The sequence below is a fragment of the Dendropsophus ebraccatus genome, chromosome 12 (genome assembly GCF_027789765.1).
Source record: "Dendropsophus ebraccatus isolate aDenEbr1 chromosome 12, aDenEbr1.pat, whole genome shotgun sequence".
Taxonomy (NCBI): domain Eukaryota; kingdom Metazoa; phylum Chordata; class Amphibia; order Anura; family Hylidae; genus Dendropsophus; species Dendropsophus ebraccatus.
This window is the reverse complement of record NC_091465.1, coordinates 13,739,895-13,764,798: the sequence shown is the minus strand read 5'-3', so window position 1 is coordinate 13,764,798 and position 24,904 is coordinate 13,739,895. Positions and strand designations below refer to the sequence as shown.

The following is a 24,904-nucleotide window of genomic DNA, read 5'->3' as shown; positions in this document are numbered from 1 at the left end:
GCTACACAGCTGTACTGTAATAACTGCACACTACTGTAATAGCTACACAGCTGTACTGTAATAACTGCACACTACTGTAACAGCTGTACTGTAATAACTGCACACTACTGTAACAGCTGTACTGTAATAACTGCACGCTACTGTAATAGCTACACAACTGTACTGTAATAACTGCACACTACTGTAACAGCTGTACTGTAATAACTGCACGCTACTGTAATAGCTACACAGCTGTACTGTAATAACTGCACACTACTGTAATAGCTACACAGCTGTACTGTAATAACTGCACACTACTGTAATAGCTACACAGCTGTACTGTAATAACTGCACACTACTGTAATAGCTACACAGCTGTACTGTAATAACTGCACACTACTGTAATAGCTACACAGCTGTACTGTAATAACTGCACACTACTGTAACAGCTACACAGCTGTACTGTAATAACTGCACACTACTGTAATAGCTACACAGCTGTACTGTAATAACTGCACACTACTGTAACAGCTACACAGCTGTACTGTAATAACTGCACACTACTGTAACAGCTACACAACTGTACTGTAATTACTACGCAGCTGTACTGTAATTACTACGCAGCTGTACTGTAATTGCAATGCCATTGTACATGCAGTGTACTGTGAATGTCTAAGGCTGGGTTCACACGTTTTCGCAATACGTTTTTTTTTTCATCTTTTTTTTTTGCAAAAAAGGGATGAAAAACTAATGAAAAAGGAATGCAACTGTGTGCATCCGCTTTGATCCGTTTTTCCATCATAAAAAAATTGAGCAAAACGGATCTGTTTTTTTAGTGTACAAAAAAACGTGGTTGACCTCAATTTTGTGTCCAAAAAACGGATTGCAAAAATGTAGTGTGAACCCAGCCTAAGATGTATGCTATGCTCCTGTCTGATTTCTCCCCCTGATTTGAAGTCTCTGTCTTTTGTGTCTTGCAGTCCCCCCTACAATAGTGGAGATCTCATCGAATATTGTTGTCAATGAAGGGAATAATGTTAGTCTGAGCTGCATCGCCACAGGGAGGCCTGAGCCAGTGGTCAACTGGAGATACCTGTCGCCCAAAGGTAAGTGGCCTCTGCCCAGCGCCGAGTACACAGGCTACACAGGGGACACAACACTACATTACAGTGAATGGTATTAGTAGATGTGTAAGTATGAATATAGAAGTGTGTATGAAGGTCTGTGCACATCATATGTATAAAGTTTATGGATTAATATAGATGTCTATATGTATGAAGGTAGATGCAGCATAACAGTATGTGAAAAAAACAAAAGGGTCTGAAGACTTTCCAAATGCATTTTATGTGTATAAATCTCAGTGTATGCGTTTAGGTCTGTCCATTTTTTTTTTTTTAATGTGTGGATGTATGGGTGTATGAATGCAGATGTATATATGTAGGTCTGGGCACATCTGTGTATATGAATAAATATAAATGTCTATGTATATACGTATCTGGTATGTAGGTCTGTGCATGTACATGTCTTCGAATTTAGACATATGTAGGCCTGTGAATGTATGTATGTATGTATGTATGTGTGTCTATGTATGACTATAGTTGTGTGAATGCCTATGTATGAATATAGATTTGTAAATGTAGATGTATACATGTTGGTCTGTGCTCATGTTTGACTATATATTCGTGTATAAATGGTGATGTAAAAAGAGTGGAAATAGAGTGGTGAATACAAACCTGGGTTGAATATAAAAGTTTCCGAATGCTGCGCTCATGTCTTCATACCCTGAGGCCTCCCTGGCCTTGGTCCGGACTGCTGGCACCATAACTCATAGTGATAGACTGCTGCTTGTGCTTTCTTCCTTTGTAAATGTAGATGTAGCTTTGTCTGAAGTTGTGTACGTATATGTGTATGAATGTAGCTGTAAGTTGGTTTTTGCATGTGTATATTGCTGTATAAATATTGATAACTCTATGAAAGGGGTACAACAGCGATATTTTATAATTTCTTTTAATCAACTGGTTTTCAGAATATGATATAGTTTTGGAAATTACTTCTATTTAAAAAAAATCTCAAGTCTTCCAATACTTATCAGCTGATGTATGCCCTGCTGAAAGTGGTGTATTATTTCCAGGCTTGTGCAGTGCTCTCTGCTGTCACCTCTGTCCATGTCAGGAACGGTCCAGAGCAGGGGAGGTTTGCTATGGGGATTTGTTACTGCTTTGGACAGCTCAATTCACTTTTCATTGCGGAATTGAAAGGGTTAAATGTCCGACACCAGTGGCATCTCTGGTGTCAGCCATTAGCAGTGGGTGTCTGCTGTACATGGATTTGGTTCCCCGTTCCCTGTGATGCATAGCTTTTTGACATATGTGTGCTGTCCATGGTGCTGAACACAAAGCAAGCTTCTGTGATAACTTTTGAACCACAACAGACATTGTAAATCTGATAACAGCAATTAAGTCCTGAACAATTCTATTTGGCTGCGATCTGCTACATGACCACCTTCCCATCAGGAAACATTTGTCCTTGATCCAATATGGTGTCTATTAAGATGGCCGCCATGTTCCACACATCAATCATTACTTGCTGGGATATTCAGATATGTAATTTACCCTTTAATTTCTGCTATAAAAGAAGGGCCTGAGACTTTTGAGTCACCCTGTACTATATTGCATTGATCCATGATCTCTGCTGGTGAAGTCTGAATCCATGAGGCAGATACCACTAGCAGAGCCTACATGGCAGCCACGGAGGCCTTTAGAAGAGTAGTTTTAGGTAACACTTATGTAGTAATATAAACATTGTGAAGGGTTCACAGCTGTCATGTGACATTGTATATATATGTAAATATGGGTCTGTCGGTTTGTTTATGTATGTAAGTCTGTACATGATTATGTATGTGTATGACTGTAATTGGATGTGTAGGTATATAGGTCTGTACATGATTATGTATGTGGGTGAATGTACAGTAGCTGTATATGTATGAATGTAGATGCATGTGTAGGTCAGTGCTCCTTTTATCAGTATAGCTGTATATGTATGAATGTAGATGTATGTGTAGGTCCGTGCTCCTTTTATCAGTATAGCTGTATATGTATGAATGTAGATGCATGTTTAGGTCCGTGCTCCTTTATCAGTATAGCTGTATATGTATGAATGTAGATGCATGTGTAGGTCCGTGCTCCTTTTATCAGTATAGCTGTATATGTATGAATGTAGATGCATGTGTAGGTCCGTGCTCCTTTATCAGTATAGCTGTATATGTATGAATGTAGATGTATGTGTAGGTCCGTGCTCCTTTATCAGTATAGCTGTATATGTATGAATGTAGATGCATGTGTAGGTCCGTGCTCCTTTTATCAGTATAGCTGTATATGTATGAATGTAGATGTATGTGTGTGAGCATGAATATAAATGTATGTGTTTATGAATGTAAATGAAGGAATGTATGAAGGTCTCAGCATGTGTATATCAATATGGATGTGTGCATATGTGTGAATGTAAATGTATAGAATAAGTTTTTGTATATGTACAATATGTATGGATATAGATGTCTGTGCATCGATGTAGGTAAGAAGATCTGTGTATGTATTACTATAGATGTGTGTTCATCTATGAATCTATATATATATATATATATATATATATATATATATATATACACACACACACACATATACACATTTGTGTATGAATATACTTATGTATTAATATAGATGTGTGTATCGATATAGGTTGGACAGGGTCTGATCTCTGAGCAGCGCTGTGTGCGGCCGCCCGCTGGTCATTGTACTCCTCATAGTGCGTAGACGCGGCTGCAGGACGGATATACAGGTTATTGCTGGAGTAAATGTGCAATAGATTGTTCCTACATAAAATCCCTGCAGTGTATAATATAATACATAGGCAGCCCCCTGTGTGTAGTGATGGCAGATATACTGATGGGAATGTCTCTGGTACCCTGGGATCTCCATGATGGTCATGTATGGGCCGCTCCCCTCCCGAGCACTGGCGTCAGTGGATGACAAGTTCACACATCTCCTACCTACTTGTTTAAGTTTTATTGTCTTTGTTCGTCTCGGTTTTGTGAGTCGTCGTGGAGCCCCCCTCCCCGGCTGTGTTGTGGGGGCGTCACATCCTTACATTTTATGTAAAGCAGCATATTGTGCGTCCCCCGCTGTGATAATGCTCCGTAAGATGGAACACAAAGTGTAAACACAAGGTGAAGAGGCAGAGTCGCCTGCAAGCTCCTGCAGTTTGATGCAGACATTTTACAGATGTAGCTGCTCTACAACCGGCCCCTGACCGCTGAGGCGGATCCAATGGGGGGGGGTTGGGAACCCTTTACCTTTTGTGCCAGGTTCACCAGTTTCTTCCATACCTGCCAAATGGCTTCTGTGTGATGGATATTTTGGTCAGAATAAATACAATCTTGTTTACTATGAGGATACTTGATACAGGACAATACAGTATACTTTCGTCTTGATAGGTTACTTTATACTTTAGATGGGAACAGATCTGCACTGAGAGTTGAAAGAGTGATACAGCTGTGCTGGCTGGGTTGGGAACTAAGGGCCCTATTCCACTGGACGATTATCGTTCAGATTATCGTTAAATCGTTCGAATCTAAACGATAATCGTTCGGTTGAAATGCAGTTAACGATTAACGACCGAACGAGAAATCGTTGATCGCTTTAAAAGACCTGGACCTATTTTTATCGTTGCTCGTTCGCAAATCGTTCGCGTTGAATAAGACATCGTTCGGTCGTTCGCAATAGATACGAATGCAATAGCGAATAAATAGCGAAGAAAAAACGATCGCAATTACGATCATAAGTAATGATTATCGTTCAATGGAAATGAGTGAACGTTTTCAGGTCTTTCGCAATAGTGGTCGTTTGAGATCGTTAATCGTTAATGATATGCAAACGATAATCGTTTGGTGGAATAGGGCCCTAAGAGTTAGGACAGAATCAGAAGAGTAAAGAGGAGTATGTCGAGAGAGTCCTAACCCAATGTAGTACTGTACTCTGCCGGGACTTCAGAGATAGAATAAGTAGAATACTTGAAAGTAGAGAGAATACTTGTGCCTGTGTTTTGACTCTTTGGTCTTTGCACCACCTATTGCCCTACCAGTGCATGGGCTTATAGCAACTTTGCTTTATCCGGATCAGTTCCTTTACTACTTTGTGGATGCTGTCCTGCATTGTGTTCCTCTTGTCCACAACGTGGGTTAGGGTGATTCCTGACTTGTCCTCTCTAGTAGTGACTTAGTAGTGACTTAACACTGAAAATTGTGGAATATGGTTGCTTGAAGAGAAACTGTGTCTAGGTACATGTGCTCTACGTCTAGACCACAACTTAGACTGGGGACCTGGCAGGAGCCAGGGCCCAACTTGACTGCTGTAGGGTGTGTCCTAGCTTGCGTCCTTCCTCTACAGAATCTCAGGCAAAAGACTTCACACTTCCTCTACCCATGTGACTTCCTTCCTACAGCATGTGTAAACTGTGCTATGAGTGGGTGAGGAGTGCGTGCAAAAAGTAAAGAGGGAGATGATAGGTTAGAAGAGAAGAAAGAACTCTCACTAGTGTGCAGATCCATGTGGTACACAAACAAGCAATAACCCTTTAGTTCCTACAGCTGTGCAATATCTGGATACACATATTTACAACAACGACATCTAGTGGCAAAACTCTTGTACTGCTACATTACCACTTACACTTAAAAGTACAGGCTTTTGCGAAGGGTGTAATTAATAGCAATACCCGTGGTGGGACATTACACCCCCACATCTCACCCTTTCCTCTTTGCTAACTGTTGATCTGCCTTCTGGTGCCTCCCCATCTCACCCTCCCGGGTCCTGCATGTTAGTGGTCATGGTGTTCTGGTGGGGCACGTTAGATAATATTAGTTTGGTTGTTGCATTTACATTAGTGTATTGAGTTGTAATTTGATGCATTTTACGACTCCTTAGCGCAGACCCTTTTTTTAAAACTAGTAACATACATGGTGCACGTCATGGACCTCGTGTCATGTGTAGTGTCCTGTGGCATCCAGATAGGAGGAGAGGTAGAAGCCATTTTCACTGAGAAAAATGGATGAGACAGCCAGAGCGTGAGAGAGGTTACAGCAGCAGCCAGGAAAGACTGTCAGAGCAGATAGCCAGAGAGACAGCCAGGAAATACAGTCAGAGCAGATAGCCAGAGTCAGAGAGACAGCCAGGAACGACGGTCAGAGCAGATAGCCAGAGAGACAGCCAGGAGAGATGGTCAGAGCAGATAGCAAGAGAGACAGCCAGGAAAGGAGGGTCGGAGCAGATAGCTAGAGGGACAGCCAGGAAAGACTGTTAGAGCAGAGAGACAGCCAGGAAAGGTGGTCGGAGCAGATAGCTAGAGTGACAGCCAGGAAAGACTGTTAGAGCAGAAAGACAGCCAGGAAAGGTGGTTGGAGCAGATAGCCAGAGAGACAGCCAGGAAAGGCAGAGCATATAGCTAGAGTGACAGCCAGGAAAGACTGTTAGAGCAGAAAGACCGCAAGGAAGGGTGGTCGGAGCAGATAGCCAGAGAGACAGCCAGGAAAGACAGAGCATATAGCTAGAGAGAAAGCCAGAAAAGATGGTCAGAGCAGATAGCCAGAGACAGTCAGAATGTTGAGTAAATAACAAAGCAGAGTGAGAGATAGGAAGAAAAACAAGACTGTATTACTGGTACTGTATGACCCTCCATAGTGGCAGACTGTATGACCCTCCATAGTGGCAGACTGTATGACCCTCCATAGTGGCAGACTGTATGACCCTCCATAGTGGCAGACTGTATGACCCTCCATAGTGGCAGACTGTATGACCCTCCATAGTGGCAGACTGTATGACCCTCCATAGTGGCAGACTGTATGACCCTCCATAGTGGCAGACTGTATGACCCTCCATAGTGGCAGACTGTATGACCCTCCATAGTGGCAGACTGTATGACCCTCCATAGTGGCAGACTGTATGACCCTCCATAGTGGCAGACTGTATGACCCTCCATAGTGGCAGACTGTATGACCCTCCATAGTGGCAGACTGTATGACCCTCCATAGTGGCAGACTGTATGACCCTCCATAGTGGCAGACTGTATGACCCTCCATAGTGGCAGACTGTATGACCCTCCATAGTGGCAGACTGTATGACCCTCCATAGTGGCAGACTGTATGACCCTCCATAGTGGCAGACTGTATGACCCTCCATAGTGGCAGACTGTATGACCCTCCATAGTGGCAGACTGTATGACCCTCCATAGTGGCAGACTGTATGACCCTCCATAGTGGCAGACTGTATGACCCTCCATAGTGGCAGACTGTATGACCCTCCATAGTGGCAGACTGTATGACCCTCCATAGTGGCAGACTGTATGACCCTCCATAGTGGCAGACTGTATGACCCTCCATAGTGGCAGACTGTATGACCCTCCATAGTGGCAGACTGTATGACCCTCCATAGTGGCAGACTGTATGACCCTCCATAGTGGTAGACTGTATGACCCTCCATAGTGGCAGACTGTATGACCCTCCATAGTGGCAGACTGTATGACCCTCCATAGTGGCAGACTGTATGACCCTCCATAGTGGCAGACTGTATGACCCTCCATAGTGGCAGACCGTATGACCCTCCATAGTGGCAGACTGTATGATTCTCCATACTGGCAGATCGTATGACCCTCCATAGTGGAAGACTTTTAGGCATTTTAAAGAGGAGCCATATGTGTCCAGAGAGTCTGGAGTACAGTCCCAGTCCTCTGGGTTAGCTCAGGTCCATGTGCTGCCCCCATGTCATTGAGTTCATTACATGTGATGAGTGATTTTGTGGTGTAGGACGCGGTGGTGGCTCTGCTCATTTCTCACTTTAACTCCGAACTTTGAATTATTCATCATCTTCTATCTAAAGTCATTTTCTAAACAAATATCATTAAACTTTTCCTTCTACACCAGAACTTTCCTCCTTTGCCGTCTGTTTTGTCGGGATGGAGAACAGTTTAGTCCGCCCTATATTATTATTATTATTATTATTATTATTATTATTATTATTATATCATCATCAATTTACATTTAATTACTGAATATTTACCAACCACATATGCTGAAAGTTTGGTTGAAGTATCTACTACGCTTTTAGTAAAATATTATTTTGCTATATTGTGTCTGATCTTTACCCCAAATAACCTCAGTTTGTGCCCCCTTGTTTTTGTGTTCAGTTTTTATTAAAAACACTTCCCTCCTGAACTCTATTTAACCCTTAAAGTGCACCTATCACTCTGTGATGGCTGCAGAATACACTGTTACAATGCTGCAAGTACGCAGCCTCTTCAGGCGTAGGCTGCATTTTTGATGTCCTTGTCCTCCTCGCGCCTAAAGAGACTGCGTACCCGCAGATATTTACCAGCGTATCCTGCAGCCATCACAGAATGATAGGTACGCTTTAAACCTATTTAAAGGTTTTGATCATGTCCCCTTTTCCTTTCTTACCGCCAGACTATGCAGACATATGTCCAGAGTTGTGAGTCCACACACGGCTACATAAACGCAGTTACAATCAATGGAGCTGCGTCACAGACAGGAGGGGAAATCGTCACATTGGGGACAGGCCAGGTTGGTGCCCGGGAATAGACTGGCGCTGTGCGTGTGAACCGGGCCGTCTTTCAAGAAAAGGACTGCGAAATGGCCGGTCTATTGATATGAAAAACTTAGAGATGTACCTGACGGTATATTCACTTTAAGTATATATCGTGCACCAGAACTAAGCAAAACAGATGATTTCTTTAAATAAAAAAAAACAGCGGCACACCTGTCCTCAGGTTGTGTGTGGTATTACAGCTCTGTTCCATTAAAGTGAATGGAGCTATGTTGTAATACCACACCCAACCTAAGGACCGGTGCAGTGTTGTTTCTGGAAGAAATCAGCTGTGTTTTTCCAGTCTTAGATAACCCTGCCGTGCACGGCTTACAAAGAGAAACGAAAAGCGACAACAATGCATAGTGGTACAAAAAAAAAGCAAAATGGTATAACATAAAGGGTATAAATAGCAGAAAACACAAACACTCACAATGGGGGATACTTATTAGGACTGTCTTACACAAAACCTTGCCCCCATTCACTCCGCCAGATTGGCACACACTTCTCTCAGTAATTCCGCCAGATCTGAGGCTGTTGTACGGCGGTCTCAGAAATAGGCAGCAGCTCTGGAGCTGGTGGAGATTACCCCATGGTTTATGCCTTTTTCCCCAGTGTACGCCAGGTGCACTATTAATAAATTCCCCCCAATGTGTATAGCCTGTTCTGGGTGGTGGAGGCACAGGTTAGACTCTGATCATCCCGTTCACTGAACCGCCAGGCCCCCCGTTATTACAGCAAGGTGATGGGAGAGATCAGGAATAGTTATATACGCACTATAGGGGTGTGGATTGCTCAGTTTATATATTCTGCTGTCCTTCTGCCATCATCTTAATCTACTGTACATACAAAGGACCCAGTGTTTCTGCAGGAGTGTTGAGTGGACTTGCCGAACTGTTGGTTTTCGGCCATGTTGTCCAGCCCCAAACGCTCGGTATTTGGATAAGTTGGATGCCGCCCTAGGGAGTCCTGGATACAACCATAGGCTGCATCTATGTTTTCCTGGCAGCCCTAGGACGACATCCAACCTTTTCAGTTGACTAGTCAAATGCTGAGTGTTTATGTTCGGAGAACGTTGCTGAACCCAAACAGTTCGGCCAGTCTGCTCAACACTAGTCTGTAGTCTTCCCCCGAGTTCCAGGAGACATCCTCTGTTCCCCCATAGTCCAACCAGCGCTATAAGTTTGTAGTAAGATTAACACGTTTTATCCTCCCTATAACCTGCACTGACACAGTTCATGAAGACGGCACAAAGTGATGGCATGTGGACCCAGGAGCCACCACTCTCAGGAGCCACATTAGGAATCTTTCCTGGGAGCTGCTGTAGACTACACTATTTGTTACATCTTGAGTCCATTTCACTGTTTACTGTGATTTCCCAGAATTTCCAGTTTGGCAGAGGGTTAGAGCACCACCCAGAGCCGTCCTTGTTATAGTAACAGAATGCCAGGACCACACTATAAACTAGTAGTATACAAAATAGTGCAGATTCAGGATCTGTGTGAGTGGCTGACTACCTCTTTAGCATTGTAACGCGGGCTCTTTTATCTTCTGACTGTACAGAAGAGGGCGCTCTGGAGCTGGGATTCCCACGGAGTGTATTGTCAGGAAGTGTATGCCCGTGTTACCGCACCCTGTATACTGGATGTATGGGCCGTTCTGCTCACGCTATCCCCCAGCTGATGGCGCTCAGAATGGCGGATGTTTTTCTGCGTGGTCAGCTGGCCTCTTGGAGTCGTATCTTTTCTCCGCTTGGTTGTACAAACACGTTGGCAGATGGGAGCTTGGTGGTCCCGGCGCCCTTGACTCATTTGGAAAGTTGTCACCGGAAAATGTTGCCAGCCATAAGAATTGGCAATAGCTGTGGAAAACAAAATGACGAGGGAGCGAGCTCGACCCGGAGGTGTTTACAGGCACCATTGTTGCACGGTTTTAATTGAATATTGCACATGTGATTAACCTTGTGTAACTATTGCTGAAAACACATTTGCATCGGATTGAATTTCACGTATTATTCCCATATTACCAGAATGGAGAGAAGTCCAGAGTCCTGAGTCTCTCCAGTAATGTGTATGAGACGGGCGTCCGTTCTCTTATAGACTGCTGCTTATAACTCACACTAATGGGCCATTGTTTGCTATAACACTCTCTACAAAATGTATTGAAAGCAAAAAGACAGACAGTCCATCAAAAGCTCCTTATGTGATCTCCATGTACACTACATGAAGTACCCCACCTTACTGATACGCTAAGGAGCAAGGGGCCACAGTGCCGGGATCATTCATGTGTGGGGGAAGCACTGTTGCTGGGATCAGTCATATGTGGGGGAACACCGGTGCTGGGATCAGTCATGTGTGGGGGAAGCACTGTTGCTGGGATTAGTCATATGTGGGGGGAACACTGGTGCTGGGATCAGTCATGTGTGGGGGAAGCACTGTTGCTGGGATTAGTCATATGTGGGGGAACACTGGTGCTGGGATCAGTCATGTGTGGGGGAAGCACTGTTGCTGGGATTAGTTATGTGAGGAGATCACTAGTGCTGGGATCAGTCATTTGGGGGAAGGATCAGTGCTGAGATCAGTCATGTTAGGAGATCACCAGTGCTGGTATCAGGCATGTGAGGAAAGCACTGGTGCTGGGATCAGGCATGTGAGGAAAGCACTGGTGCTGGGATCAGTCATGTGTGGGGAAGTGTCAATGCCTGGATCAGTCATGGGGAAAGCACTGGTGCCGGAATCAGTCGTGTGGGGGAGCTCCGGTGCCGGGATGAGTTATGCGAGGGGAGCTCCGGTGCTCAGATCAGTCATGTAGGAGGAGCACTGATGCTGGAGGGGAGCGCCAGTGCCGGGATCAGTCATGTGGGGGAGCATCAGTCCCCCACTAAGTATTCCACCTTACTGATACACTAAAGGATAAGTCATGTGAGGGGCGGAGCACCCGTGCTGGGATCGGTCATGTAAGGGGGGGGGAGCACTGGTGCTGGGATCAGTCATGTAAGGGGAGGAGCACCCGTGCTGGGATCAGTCATGTAAGGGGAGGAGCACCGGTGCTGGAATCAATCATGTAAGGGGAGTGCCATTGCTGGAATCATGAGGGTGCTCCTCCCTCGTTTAGGCAGACGCTGATGCTGAGGAGTGGGTGATTCCGTGGAAAAATCCGCTCCTCAGCATCAGTGTAGTGTTTTGGCTTTGGCTGTCCAGTTGTGACGGGAATTGTAGTTTTGCAAAAGCTGGACAGCGTCAGGTTCCCCATCCCTGCACTACAGTGGGTGCTCTTCTCTCTCATCGTGGTTACACAACCTATGTGATTTCCCCCCTCTCCTTCAGACTGCCTTGTTTGTGCTTTCCGTTCTATCTACAGCCAGTCCAAGTGTTTGATCTCCAGCACTTTATTTTTTTTTTATTTTTTTTGCAAACAGCTGTAAGGTGGTAGTTTTGGAAATAATTAAATGGTGATAATTCTGATTGCAAATGTGCATGCTACATCGTGCTGTATGTGAGTCGACTTCTTTTATGGCAAACTATCAGATAATGTCCCTGTAGCCACCTACCACTCAATCTTTCTAGGTGCCGCCGTTTTGGAGAAAATTATTCCATAAGAAATATGCAAATGAGTTCCTTTGGGGCACTGGGGGGCGTCCCTCAACCGCTCAGTGCACTGTCCCACCGCCTCCGTACAGGTGCTGTTACTGTACATGCCCGAAAATGAGACCTGCCTGCATATGCATAGCTCAATATACATAAGTAGGCATGCACATCAGAGCCAGCGGGCGGAAAAGTGCACTAAAGGGAACCTTCGGCCCTCCAGCCGTTGGCTGTCCAGGCATGATGGGAATTGTAGTTTTGCAACAGCTGGAGGGCCGAAGGTTCCCCATTAATGCACTAAAGGGCCGAGGTTTGTCCCCCAGTGCACCAAAGGAACTCATTTGCATATTTTTTTAAAACAAATTGCTCAAAACCGGCGGCACTGGAATGAGGATGAAGAAGGAAACAAGGACATCAACAGGTTCCTATGGCTGTTCGTTTGCCTTTAAATCCATCCCTGGGTTGTCCAGCCGTGTGATCACCGAGATTGGCGCTCATTCTTATGCTCGACCATGTAAAATGGCCGTTATTATGAACGTCAGATCTTCTTCACCCATTCCTGGCCCTGTCTCTCCGCTCCTGTCTGTGCACAGCTCTCCTGTACTGCTGCCTCTCCATGCTTGTAACATTTGGAGCTCGGGGATTTGGAGATGCTCTCCTCCAGGCCGCTCAGGATCTCAGGTGTTTCTATGTGCAATTTCTGTAGCAACAGATTAGTGGCCCTAAATCCAAGCAACTGGTCAACAACAAAAAATACAAAAAAATAAAATGAAAACTCTGCAGCATTGTGTGAAGCCGTGTCTAATCTGTGTGCACAGTGCAGAGCCGGAGGGGGCTGCAGTGAATGGACGGAGTCGGCTTCCAGCCTCATTACCGGATTACTTTCTAGCTAAAAGTGTCTCCCCGGGGAGAGCGCAGTAACAGCTCGAGTGCATGCGCTGGAATGTCTCTGTGGCAGCCCGTCCTATATCTGTCCCACATTTCTTGGAGGTGTTAGAGCCGCTTCTGTATTTTCAGTCCTGCCAACCGTCTGTGCTACAAAAAGAAATCTTTCTGCAGGCAGTTCTTAAGGGTGTGAATCCAGCAAGGAAAGCATGGCTGCTCCCTCCGGCTGCCACCCAGGGAAATGTGAAGACATGAATAATAAAAGAGTCAGAACTGCTGGGTTAACCCCTTCTGTGGGACAGGAATAATATTTTGTGTCTCCCACTTACCTGCGGCTTCATTACACAGGGATAAAAGATTTAAAGATGTGAGAATAAAACAGACGTCAACTATTTTAATAAAGCCAAGTGCTGAAATGTTGCAGCCTCCTGTGATGGGTTATACATGTGGCAGTCTGGTGATAGTGCCGCCTCCTGTGATGGGTTATACACATATCAGTCTGATAATGGTGCAGCCTCCTGCGGGGTGTTATACATGTGGCAGTCTGGTGATGGTGCAGCCTCCTGTGGTGTGTTATACATGTGGCAGTCTGGTGATGGTGCAGCCTCCTGTGGTGTGTTATACATGTGGCAGTCTGGTGATGGTGCAGCCTCCTGTGGTGTGTTATACATGTGGCAGTCTGTGGATGGTGCAGCCTCCTGTGGTGTGTTATACATGTGGCAGTCTGTGGATGGTGCAGCCTCCTGTGGTGTGTTATACACATAGCAGTCTGTGGATGGTGCAGCCTCCTGTGGTGTGTTATACATGTGGCAGCCTGGTGATGGTGCAGCCTCCTGTGGTGTGTTATACATGTGGCAGTCTGGTGATGGTGCAGCCTCCTGTGATGGGTTATACATGTGGCAGTCTGTGGATGGTGCAGCCTCCTGTGGTGTGTTATACATGTGGCAGTCTGTGGATGGTGCAGCCTCCTGTGGTGTGTTATACATGTGGCAGTCTGGTGATGGTGCCGCCTCCTGTGATGGGTTATACACATATCAGTCTGATAATGGTGCAGCCTCCTGCGGGGTGTTATACATGTGGCAGCCTGGTGATGGTGCAGCCTCCTGTGGTGTGTTATACATGTGGCAGTCTGGTGATGGTGCCGCCTCCTGTGATGGGTTATACACATAGCAGTCTGTGGATGGTGCAGCCTCCTGCGGGGTGTTATACATGTGGCAGTCTGGTGATGGTGCAGCCTCCTGTGATGGGTTATACACATATCAGTCTGATAATGGTGCAGCCTCCTGCGGGGTGTTATACATGTGGCAGCCTGGTGATGGTGCAGCCTCCTGTGGTGTGTTATACATGTGGCAGCCTGGTGATGGTGCAGCCTCCTGTGGTGTGTTATACATGTGGCAGCCTGGTGATGGTGCAGCCTCCTGTGGTGTGTTATACATGTGGCAGCCTGGTGATGGTGCAGCCTCCTGTGGTGTGTTATACATGTGGCAGTCTGGTGATGGTGCAGCATCCTGTGGGGTGTTCTACACATAGCAGTCTCCTAATGGTGCATCCTCCTTTGGTGGGTTGTATATGTGGCAGCCCAATGATGGTGCAGCTCCCTGTGGTGGGTTATACACATATCAGTCTGATGATGGTGCAGCCCCCTGTGGTGTGTTATACATATGGCAGTCAGGTATAACAAACCACAGGAGGCTGCACCATCACCAGACTGCCTCATGGATAACACACCACAGAGGGCTGCACCATCATTAGACTGATATGTGCAGCCTCCTGTAGTGGGTTATGCATCTGGCAGCCTGGTGATGGTGCAGCCTCCTGTGGTGTGTTACACATGTGTCAGCCTGGTGATGGTGCAGCCTCCTGTGGTGTGTTATACATGTGTCAGCCTTGTGATGCTGCAGCCTCCTGTGGTGTGTTATACACATATCAGTCTGATGATGGTGCAGCCTCCTGTGGTGTGTTAGGGTACAAACACACACACCGTATATGCAGCGTATTTACTGCTGCGATACACAGCAGATTAGATCTAAATAACTGAACACAGCATCAAATCTGCACCACCAAATCTGCTGCGTATCTGCTGCGTATACGGTGTGTGTGTGTGTTTGTACCCTTATACACATATCAGTCTGATGATGGTGCTACTCCCTATGATGTGTTATACATTTGGCAGCCTGGTGATGGTGCAGCCTCCTGTGGTGTGTTATACATGGGGCAGCCTAGTGATTTTGCAGCCACCATTGATATGATGTAGATGGGGCAGCCTGTTGATGGTGCAGCATCCAGTGGTGTGTTATACATTTGGCAGCCTGGTGATGGTGCAGCCTCCTGTGGTGTGTTATACACATAGCAGTCTGATGATGGGGCAGCCCCCTATGGTGTGTTGTACACATATCAGTCTGATGATGGTGCAGCCCTCTGTGGTGTGTTATATATGTGGCAGCCTGTTGACGGTGCAGCTCCCTGGAGTGTGTTATACATGGGGCAGCCTAGTGATTTTGCAGCCACCATTGATATGATGTATATGTGGCAGCCTGTTGATGGTGCAACTCCCTGGAGTGTGTTATACACATATCAGTCTGATGATGGTGCAGCCCTCTGTGGTGTGTTATACATGTGGCAGTCTGGTGATGGTGCAGCTCCCTGGAGTGTGTTATACACATATCAGTCTGATGATGGTGCAGCTCCCTCTGGTGTGTTATACACATATCAGTCTGATGATGGTGCAGCCCTCTGTGGTGTGTTATATATGTGGCAGCCTGTTGACGGTGCAGCTCCCTAGAGTGTGTTATACATGGGGCAGCCTAGTGATTTTGCAGCCACCATTGATATGATGTAGATGGGGCAGCCTGTTGATGGTGCAGCCTCCTGTGGTGTGTTATACATGTGGCAGCCTGGTGATGGTGCAGCTCCCTGGAGCGTGTTATACACATATCAGTCTGATGATGGTGCAGCTCCCTCTGGTGTGTTATACACGTATCAGTCTGATGATGGTGCAGCTCCCTCTGGTGTGTTATACACGTATCAGTCTGATGATGGTGCAGCTCCCTGGAGTGTGTTATACACATATCAGTCTGATGATGGTGCAGCTCCCTCTGGTGTGTTATACACATATCAGTCTGATGATGGTGCAGCTCCCTCTGGTGTGTTATACACATATCAGTCTGATGATGGTGCAGCTCCCTGGAGTGTGTTATACGGATATCAGTCTGATGATGGTGCAGCTCCCTCTGGTGTGTTATACACATATCAGTCTGATGATGGTGCAGCTCCCTCTGGTGTGTTATACACATATCAGTCTAATGATGGTGCAGCTCCCTCTGGTGTGTTATACATGTGTCAGCCTGATGATGATGCAGCCCTCTGTGGTGTGTTATACATGTGGCAGCCTGATGATGGTGCAGCTCCCTGGAGTGTGTTATACGGATATCAGTCTGATGATGGTGCAGCTCCCTCTGGTGTGTTATACACATATCAGTCTGATGATGGTGCAGCTCCCTCTGGTGTGTTATACACATATCAGTCTGATGATGGTGCAGCCCTCTGTGGTGTGTTATACATGTTTCAGCCTGTTGATGGTGCAGCCTCCTGTGGTGTGTTATACATGTGGCAGCCTGGTGATGGTGCAGCTCCCTGGAGTGTGTTATACACATATCAGTCTGATGATGGTGCAGCTCCCTCTGGTGTGTTATACACATATCAGTCTGATGATGGTGCAGCCCTCTGTGGTGTGTTATACATGTGTCAGCCTGTTGATGGTGCAGCCTCCTGTGGTGTGTTTCATACTTGGCAGTTTGCCTTGTGCTAAAATACAAGAAAGTGTAACGTCTCCATCAGTCTCCATGTTATATCCTATAATGCGAATGTGAAAACAGAATATTAGAAATTTTTGCTCATTTCTTAACCCCTTCAGGACCAAATAGATTTTCACTTTATTTTTTCCTCCTCACAGAGCCATAACCATTTCATTTTTTACCTACAGAGTTATATTAGGGACTTACATTATCAACGGTACTTTCTAATGACATCCTACATTTTACCATAAAGTATACTGCAAAAAAAAAAAAATTGTTACTATTTTTTTCTGGGGGACGGAAAAAATGGGGTGAATAGAACTTTTTTAAAAAAAAATTTGAAACATTCTTTTTCTTTGTTTACATTTTTTAAGTCCCCCTAGAAAAATTTTATAGGCAACCATTAGATTGTGAACAGTGATCTATGCAATGCCAGGACATTGCATGGAGCAGTTAGGTTGGTGCTGAGTCTTGCTGAGCCACATGGGCAAGAAAGAAGTAAGAAAAGGCCTCCGATTGAACAAGTAATTGATCGGTAAAATAACATTTTGTGGGTGCTGATAGGGCACCCAACAAGTGGGGCGTCTGTAATTTTGACCCTTAAATGCTGTCACTGCTATGGATTGCGACATTTAAATAGGTTGAATGACTGACATCAGCAGGATTGCTCATATCAATCATTACCAGTAGGTGTCTGCAGCACAAAGCGGGGCTTTTCCTAGATTTGGCAACCTGGAGATGATGAAGCCACCATTGTAATGATGTAGATGTGGCAGCCTGGTGATGGTGCACCCACCATTGGTATGATGTGAATGTGGCAGCCTGGTGATGGTGCACCCACTATTGTTATGATGTAGATGTGGCAGCCTGGTGATGGTGCACCCACCATTGTTATGATGTAGATGTGGCAGCCTGGTGATGATGCACCCACCATTGTTATGATGTGGATGTGGCAGCCTGGTGATGGTGCAGCTGCCTACAATATTGCATCCATAAGGGTGGCCATACACTTTATACTAAAGTCAATGAACTTGACACTGGCCCACAGTGTAAGGTTTTTAGAGGCCTCCCAACTCTCTACCATGATCGCCATAGAGAGCACATGACCGTGCGGCCATGCCGAGAGAGAGAGCTTATGGGGGTGGAATTGTGATCTGTTCCGAGTCCCCTTTATCATACAAACATTAGTGTTGTCTTGTGATGTTGGAGTAGACGCCGTTCTCCTTGTTGGGTGGAGAGGGGGCCACTCCTGACTTCTTAGATGCTTTGTTTTTGCTTTTAAAATTCCTCTCTAGAGCGCGTCTGTCAATCGAGCGAGCGGCTTCAGCTACGAGCGAGCGTTTTCTAGCCTCAGAGTCAAGGCCGATGCCTCTCAGTCGATGATTAAATTCTGTTCTTGATGCTTCACTGTAGATTTTATTATAATGTCTTAATGTAGAGCCTGAAATGGTATTCATACTTACTATATGGAGAGTGACAGCTCTGTGCTCAGCCCTCTGCCCTGTGTGTAAAGGGTGGGGGGCACTGGTCATCAGATGCAGCGGTCGTGGACTCACAGCCTGTGCACATGGCGTCAGATCTGGCGGTATATTATACACTGTATATCCCATGCATCAGATGTGGCGGTATATAATACACTGTATATCCCGTGCATCAGATGTGGTGGTATATTATACACCGTATATCCAGTGCATCAGATGAGGCAGTATATTATACACCATATATCCCATGCATCAGATGTGGCGGTATATTATACACTGTATATCCCGTGCATCAGATGTGGTGGTATATTATACACCGTATATCCCGTACATCTGGTGTGGCAGTATATTATACACCGTATATCCCGTGCATCAGATGTGGCAGTATTTTATATTCTGTTTATCCCATGCATCAGATGTGGCGGTATATTATACACTGTATATCCCATGCATTAGATGTGGCGGTATATTATACACCGTATATCCCGTGCATCAGATGTGGCAGTATTTTATATTCTGTTTATCCCATGCATCAGATGTGGCGGTATAATATACACTGTATATCCCATGCATTAGATGTGGCGGTATATTATACACCGTATATCCCATGCATCAGATATGTCAATAAATTATACACTGTATATCCCGTGCATCTGATGTGGCAGTATATTAAACACCGTATATACCGTGCATCTGATGTGGCAGTATATTGTACACCGTATATCCCGTGCATCAGATGTGGCAGTATTTTATATTCTGTTTATCCCATGCATCAGATGTGGCGGTATATTATACACCGTATATCCCGTGCATCAGATATGTCAATAAATTATACACTGTATATCCCGTGCATCTGATGTGGCAGTATATTATACACCATATATCCCGTGCATTAGATGTGGCAGTATATTATACACCGTATATCCCATGTATCAGATGTGGTGGTATATTATACACCGTATATCCCATGCCGCAGATGAGGCAGTATTTTATACACTGTGTATCCCATGCACCAGATGTGGCGGTATTTTATACACTGTGTATCCCATGCATCAGATATGGTGGTATTTTTATACACTGTGTATCTTATGCATCAGATGAGGCAGTATTTTATACACTGTATATCCCATGTGTCAGATGAGGCGGTATATTATACACCGTGTATCCCATGTATCAAATGTGGCTGTATTATATACACTGTGTATCCTATACATCAGATGTGGCAGTACTTTATACACCGTGTATCCCATGCATTAGATGTGGCTGTATATTATACACCGTGTATCCCATGTATCAGATGTGGCGGTATATTATACACTGTGTATCTCATGCGTCAGATATGGTGGTATATTATACACTGTGTATCCTATGCATCAGATGTAGCAGTATATTATACACTGTGTATCCCATGCATCAGATGTGGCAGTATATTATACCCCCTGTATCCCATATATCAGATGAGGCGGTATATTATAAACTGTGTATCTCATGCGTAAGATGTGGCGGTATATTATACACAGTGTATCCCATTTATCAGATGTGGCGGTATATTATACACCGTGTATCCCATGTATCAGATGTGGCGGTATTATATACACTGTGTATCCTATGCATCAGATGTGGCGGTATTATATACACTGTGTATCCTATGCATCAGATGTAGCAGTATATTATACACCGTGTATCCCATATATCAGATGAGGCAGTATATTATACACTGTGTATCCTATGCATCAGATGTAGCAGTATATTATACACCGTGTATCCCATATATCAGATGAGGCAGTATATTATACACTGTGTATCCTATGCATCAGATGTAGCAGTATATTATACACCGTGTATCCCATATATCAGATGAGGCAGTATATTATACACTGTGTATCTCATGCATCAGATGAGGCATTATATTATACACCGTGTATCCCATGTATCAGATGTGGCGGTATTATATACACTGTGTATCCTATGCATCAGATGTGGCGGTATTATATACACTGTGTATCCTATGCATCAGATGTAGCAGTATATTATACACCGTGTATCCCATATATCAGATGAGGCAGTATATTATACACTGTGTATCTCATGCATCAGATGAGGCATTATATTATACACTGCGTATCCCATGCAGCAGATGTAGCAGTATTTTATACACCCTGTATCCCATGAGCCCAGTGCTTCTTATTTGTAGTATCTCATTAGATATTGTGGTGATTGAAGCAATAAAAACATGTATCATCCACATCCCTCCATTTACATCTCTATTGATCTGAGGTAATGATGGCGTCCTTTAAGACTCCTCTTGATTGTTTTCTGTATGTGCACTTCCTGACTCGTCACTATAAAGTTTTAAAATTTAAAACAATCAATTAAAAACGTGAAGGGCAGATAAGCAGTGGCAGGGCCCGGTGCCCGTCTCCTCCTCCCACCATCGGTGCCCTCACACTTACAGTCATCGATGCCTCCGGGTCTATTCATTACCTGGGCTGAGAATAGACGAGCGATGGGGCTGTGCGTCTGTGGTGGAGGGGCTTACAGCCGCTCTTTCCAGTTTCCACGCTGCTGACTTCTCTAAAGCTTCTCTCCCCCAGGAGTTCCCATTTTTGAATAGAATGAATTCTCATTGGGATCTGCAGATCTGCAAACGTCTCCAACTTTTAATGGTTTTATCTTTAGACTTGCAGCAGAGATGGCAAAAGACTGTGTGAAGTGAAGGGTCCTGGGGGCCCCAGGCCTGTTCTGCTGGACTCCTTTTCAGACTTATGAAGGTTGGCCCAGTCCAGGGGAAATGATGATGGTTACCTGCCACCCCCACCAGTTATTGACCAGAGCTACAGGATCTTTGTCAGTGTGACTTTAGCTTTTTTTTTTTTTTCTTTTTTTTTCACTGCTCTACATAAAAATTTTGCAAAGGGCAAAGAGGGTTCTAAAGTTGAACAATCACATCTCTTATTCTTTATATATATATATATATATATATATATATATATATATATATATATAATTTTTTTTTTTTTTTATTAAATTTTTCACACAAGTAAAAATTTTTGTACAACATAAAGTCAATCCAAAATGGGTGCTGAATCCTCTTTGCAGAGGAGAAAATCTAATGATAGCATAAATTCACACTACCATCCCAAACAACCCCCCCCTTCTTCATGGACTGACCCCTCACTCGACCCACATATGAATCACCAAACTAGGCCAATATCTCCTACTTTAAAGAGGAACTCCAGGTAGAGGTTAAAAATAATGAAACTTCTGCATTACTTACCTGTCTATCCCAGTTTTGAAACTACCAAAAATCCATTTGTTTGTTTTTTTTGTTCTTTATTGTGTTTCTGTCCTTCCTGGTTGAGCAGTTCCCAGAATGCAATGCTTTCCCTCAGCTGATCACCACAGTCCCCGACCCATCACAATCAGTGAAATCAGTGCAGCAGCTGCTTCTGGCTGGTCAGAGATGGTGAATTAGTCAGGGGATTGGGTTATCCAGCCAAGCCTCCTGTGACATCACGCCCTGCCCCCTGTCTGCAACATCAGTCTGTGCTCAGCAAACACACACAATGTGAGACAGAGGCATGGAAGATTTGTCTCCTAAGGTGGGATAGCAGAAGGAGCAGGAGACAATGTGGATTGGCAAAGGGCCATTTTTTTCGCTTCCTGGATTTCTATAAGCTACCAGTGTGGCAGAACTGCACAGATAGGTAATACATTGCATAGACACATCTATATAACTTTTAATGTACTTTTAATAGAAAACAAGTTTTTCTTATCCGGAGTTCCCCTTTAAATTTGCCCAAGGAACCCGCCAGGTCCGCCTTCCGATACCATTCCGTCAGGCGAAAAGGAGAGATGGTGTGAAAAATGTCAACAGACTTCTAACAGGGAGCAATGAGCTCCATCACACGAGGGCGGACGGAGGAGTCCGATTGCAGCAAAGTCCATGCACCATAAAATCCTGTCCTGGTGGTGTTGTGTCATTGCCATTGTTTCATGGTAAACAACGCTACGAGAAATCCCTTTCTTCTTCTATGGTGTCTGTTGACAGGTATGTGGTTAGGTTAGTGTTTAGTATAAGCAGTGGTCCTGTGATTAGGGGTGTGGGGTTGGCTTAGTGCCCAGTAAAAGCATCGATCCTGTGATGAGGGATGTGTGGTTAGGATACTGACCAGTATAAGCTGTGGCCCTGTGATGAGGGATGTGTGGTTAGGATACTGACCAGTATAAGCCGTGGTCTTGTGATGCGAGATGTGTGGTTAGTGCCCAGTATAAGCCGGGGTCCTGTGATGAGGGGTGTTTGGTTGGTTAGTGCCCAGTATATGCACTGGTCCTATGATAAGGAATGTGTGGTTAGGATTGACACTTGAGAAAGAAACCAGTCCGGTTTAGAAACGCGTTTTTGCTTTTTAGTCATTTTTTTATGGGAATTTTTAATAAATTATTTTTAATATTTTTAATAAATTATTTTTCTTCTGATATTGCACTTCCCTGGACCTGCGCCCCACAACTATACGGAGAGGAGGTGTTTCATTGCATGGTTAGGATACTGACCAGTATAAGCTGGGGTCCTGTGATGAGGGATGTATGGTCAGGATAGTGCCCAGTATAAGCCATGGCCCTGTGATGAGGGGTGTGTGGTCAGGATAGTGCCCAGTATAAGCCATGGCCCTGTGATGAGGGGTGTATGGTCAGGATAGTGCCCAGTATAAGCCATGGCCCTATGATGGGGGGTGTATGGTCAGGATAGTGCCCAGTATAAGCAGTGGTCCTGTGATGAGGGGTGTGTGGTCAGGATAGTGCCCAGTATAAGCCATGGCCCTGTGATGAGGGATGCATGGTCAGGATAGTGACCAGTATAAGCTGGGGTCCTGTGATATGAGGGATGTATGGTTAGTGCTTAGTATAAGCCATGGCCCTGTGATGAGTGGTGTATGGTCAGGATAGTGCCCAGTATAAGCCATGGCCCTGTGATGAGGGATGTATGGTTAGTGCTTAGTATAAGCCATGGCCCTGTGATGAGGGATGTATGGTCAGGATAGTGCCCAGTATAAGCCTGGGTCCTGTGATGAGGGATGTATGGTTAGTGCTTAGTATAAGCCGTGGTCCTTTGATGAGGGATGTGTGGTTAGGATACTGACCAGTATAAGCCGTGGTCCTATGATGAGGGATGTGTGGTTAGGATACTGACCAGTATAAGCTGGGGTCCTGTGATGAGGGGTGTATGGTCAGGATAGTGCCCATTATAAGCCATGACCCTGTGATGAGGGGTGTGTGGTTGGTTAGTGCCCAGTATAAGCCATGGCCCTGTGATAAGGGGTGTATGGTCAGGGTAGTGCCCAGTATAAGCCATGGCCCTGTGATAAGGGGTGTATGGTCAGGATAGTGCCCAGTATAAGCCATGGCCCTGTGATAAGGGGTGTATGGTCAGGATAGTGCCCAGTATAAGCCATGGCCCTGTGATGAGGGGTGTGTGGTTAGGATACTGACAAGTATAAGCAGTGGCCCTATGATGAGGGGTGTGTGGTTGGTTAGTGCCCAGTATAAGCCGGGGTCCTGTGATGAGGGGTGTATGGTCAGGATAGTGCCCAGTATAAGCCGGGGTCCTGTGATGAGGGATGTATGGTTAGTGCTTCGTATAAGCCGGGGTCCTGTGATGAGGGGTTTATGGTCAGGATAGTGCCCAGTATAAGCCGGGGTCCTGTGATGAGGGGTTTATGGTCAGGATAGTGCCCAGTATAAACCATGGCCCTGTGATGATGGGTGTATGGTCAGGATAGTGCCCAGTATAAGCCATGGCCCTGTGATAAGGGGTGTATGGTCAGGATAGTGCCCAGTATAAGCCGGGGTCCTGTGATGAGGGGTGTGTGGTCAGGATAGTGCCCAGTATAAACCGGGGTCCTGTGATGAGGGGTGTGTGGTTAGTGCTTAGTATAAGCCATGGTCCTGTGATGAGGGGTGTGTGGTTAGTGCTTAGTATAAGCCATGGCCCTGTGATGAGGGGTGTATGGTCAGGATAGTGCCCAGTATAAGCCATGGCCCTGTGATGAGGGGTGTATGGTCAGGATAGTGCCCAGTATAAGCCATGGCCCTGTGATAAGGGATGTATGGTCAGGATAGTGCCCAGTATAAGCCGGGGTCCTGTGATGATGGGATATATGGAATGAGACTGGTTGTACCCCGGCTCTGCACAGCGGGCAGTGTCCTCACATGGAGGTAATGATTAATCACGTCCCTCAGAGCCGCTGACTGAATTGATGAAGCGGCTGAACCAGGTCACATTCCCGTCTCCTCCGCCGGCCTCAGCGCCGCGATCAATTTCGTTTATCAGAAATCTTTTCCTGGAGGCAGAAACTAGGACACGGCCATAGACGTTCCAATACACGGCTGCTCTCCGGATTTCCTTCCTTTTAGGTTTTGCAGCGGGTCGGGTGCTGTGATACGAGAGGCTGACGTGACCATCGGTGGAGATCGCCCCATTCCCGGCCCCATTGTAGTTTCCATGTCCTAACTGGAAACAACAGAAAAGTTTCTGG

The 24,904-nt window shown here is 45.3% G+C and overlaps 1 protein-coding gene across 7 annotated transcripts in view; it reads left to right on the top strand.

Moving 5' to 3' along the window:
- LOC138770040 (protein CEPU-1-like) overlaps nt 1-24,904 on the top strand; it is a 515,073-nt gene that overhangs the window by 449,107 nt on the left and 41,062 nt on the right. For all 7 annotated transcript variants that reach the window (XM_069948913.1, XM_069948915.1, XM_069948912.1 and 4 more), the window contains exon 4: nt 960-1,085. In XM_069948913.1, the coding sequence (XP_069805014.1) occupies nt 960-1,085 (126 nt within the window). The remainder of the gene's footprint in view (nt 1-959; nt 1,086-24,904) is intronic.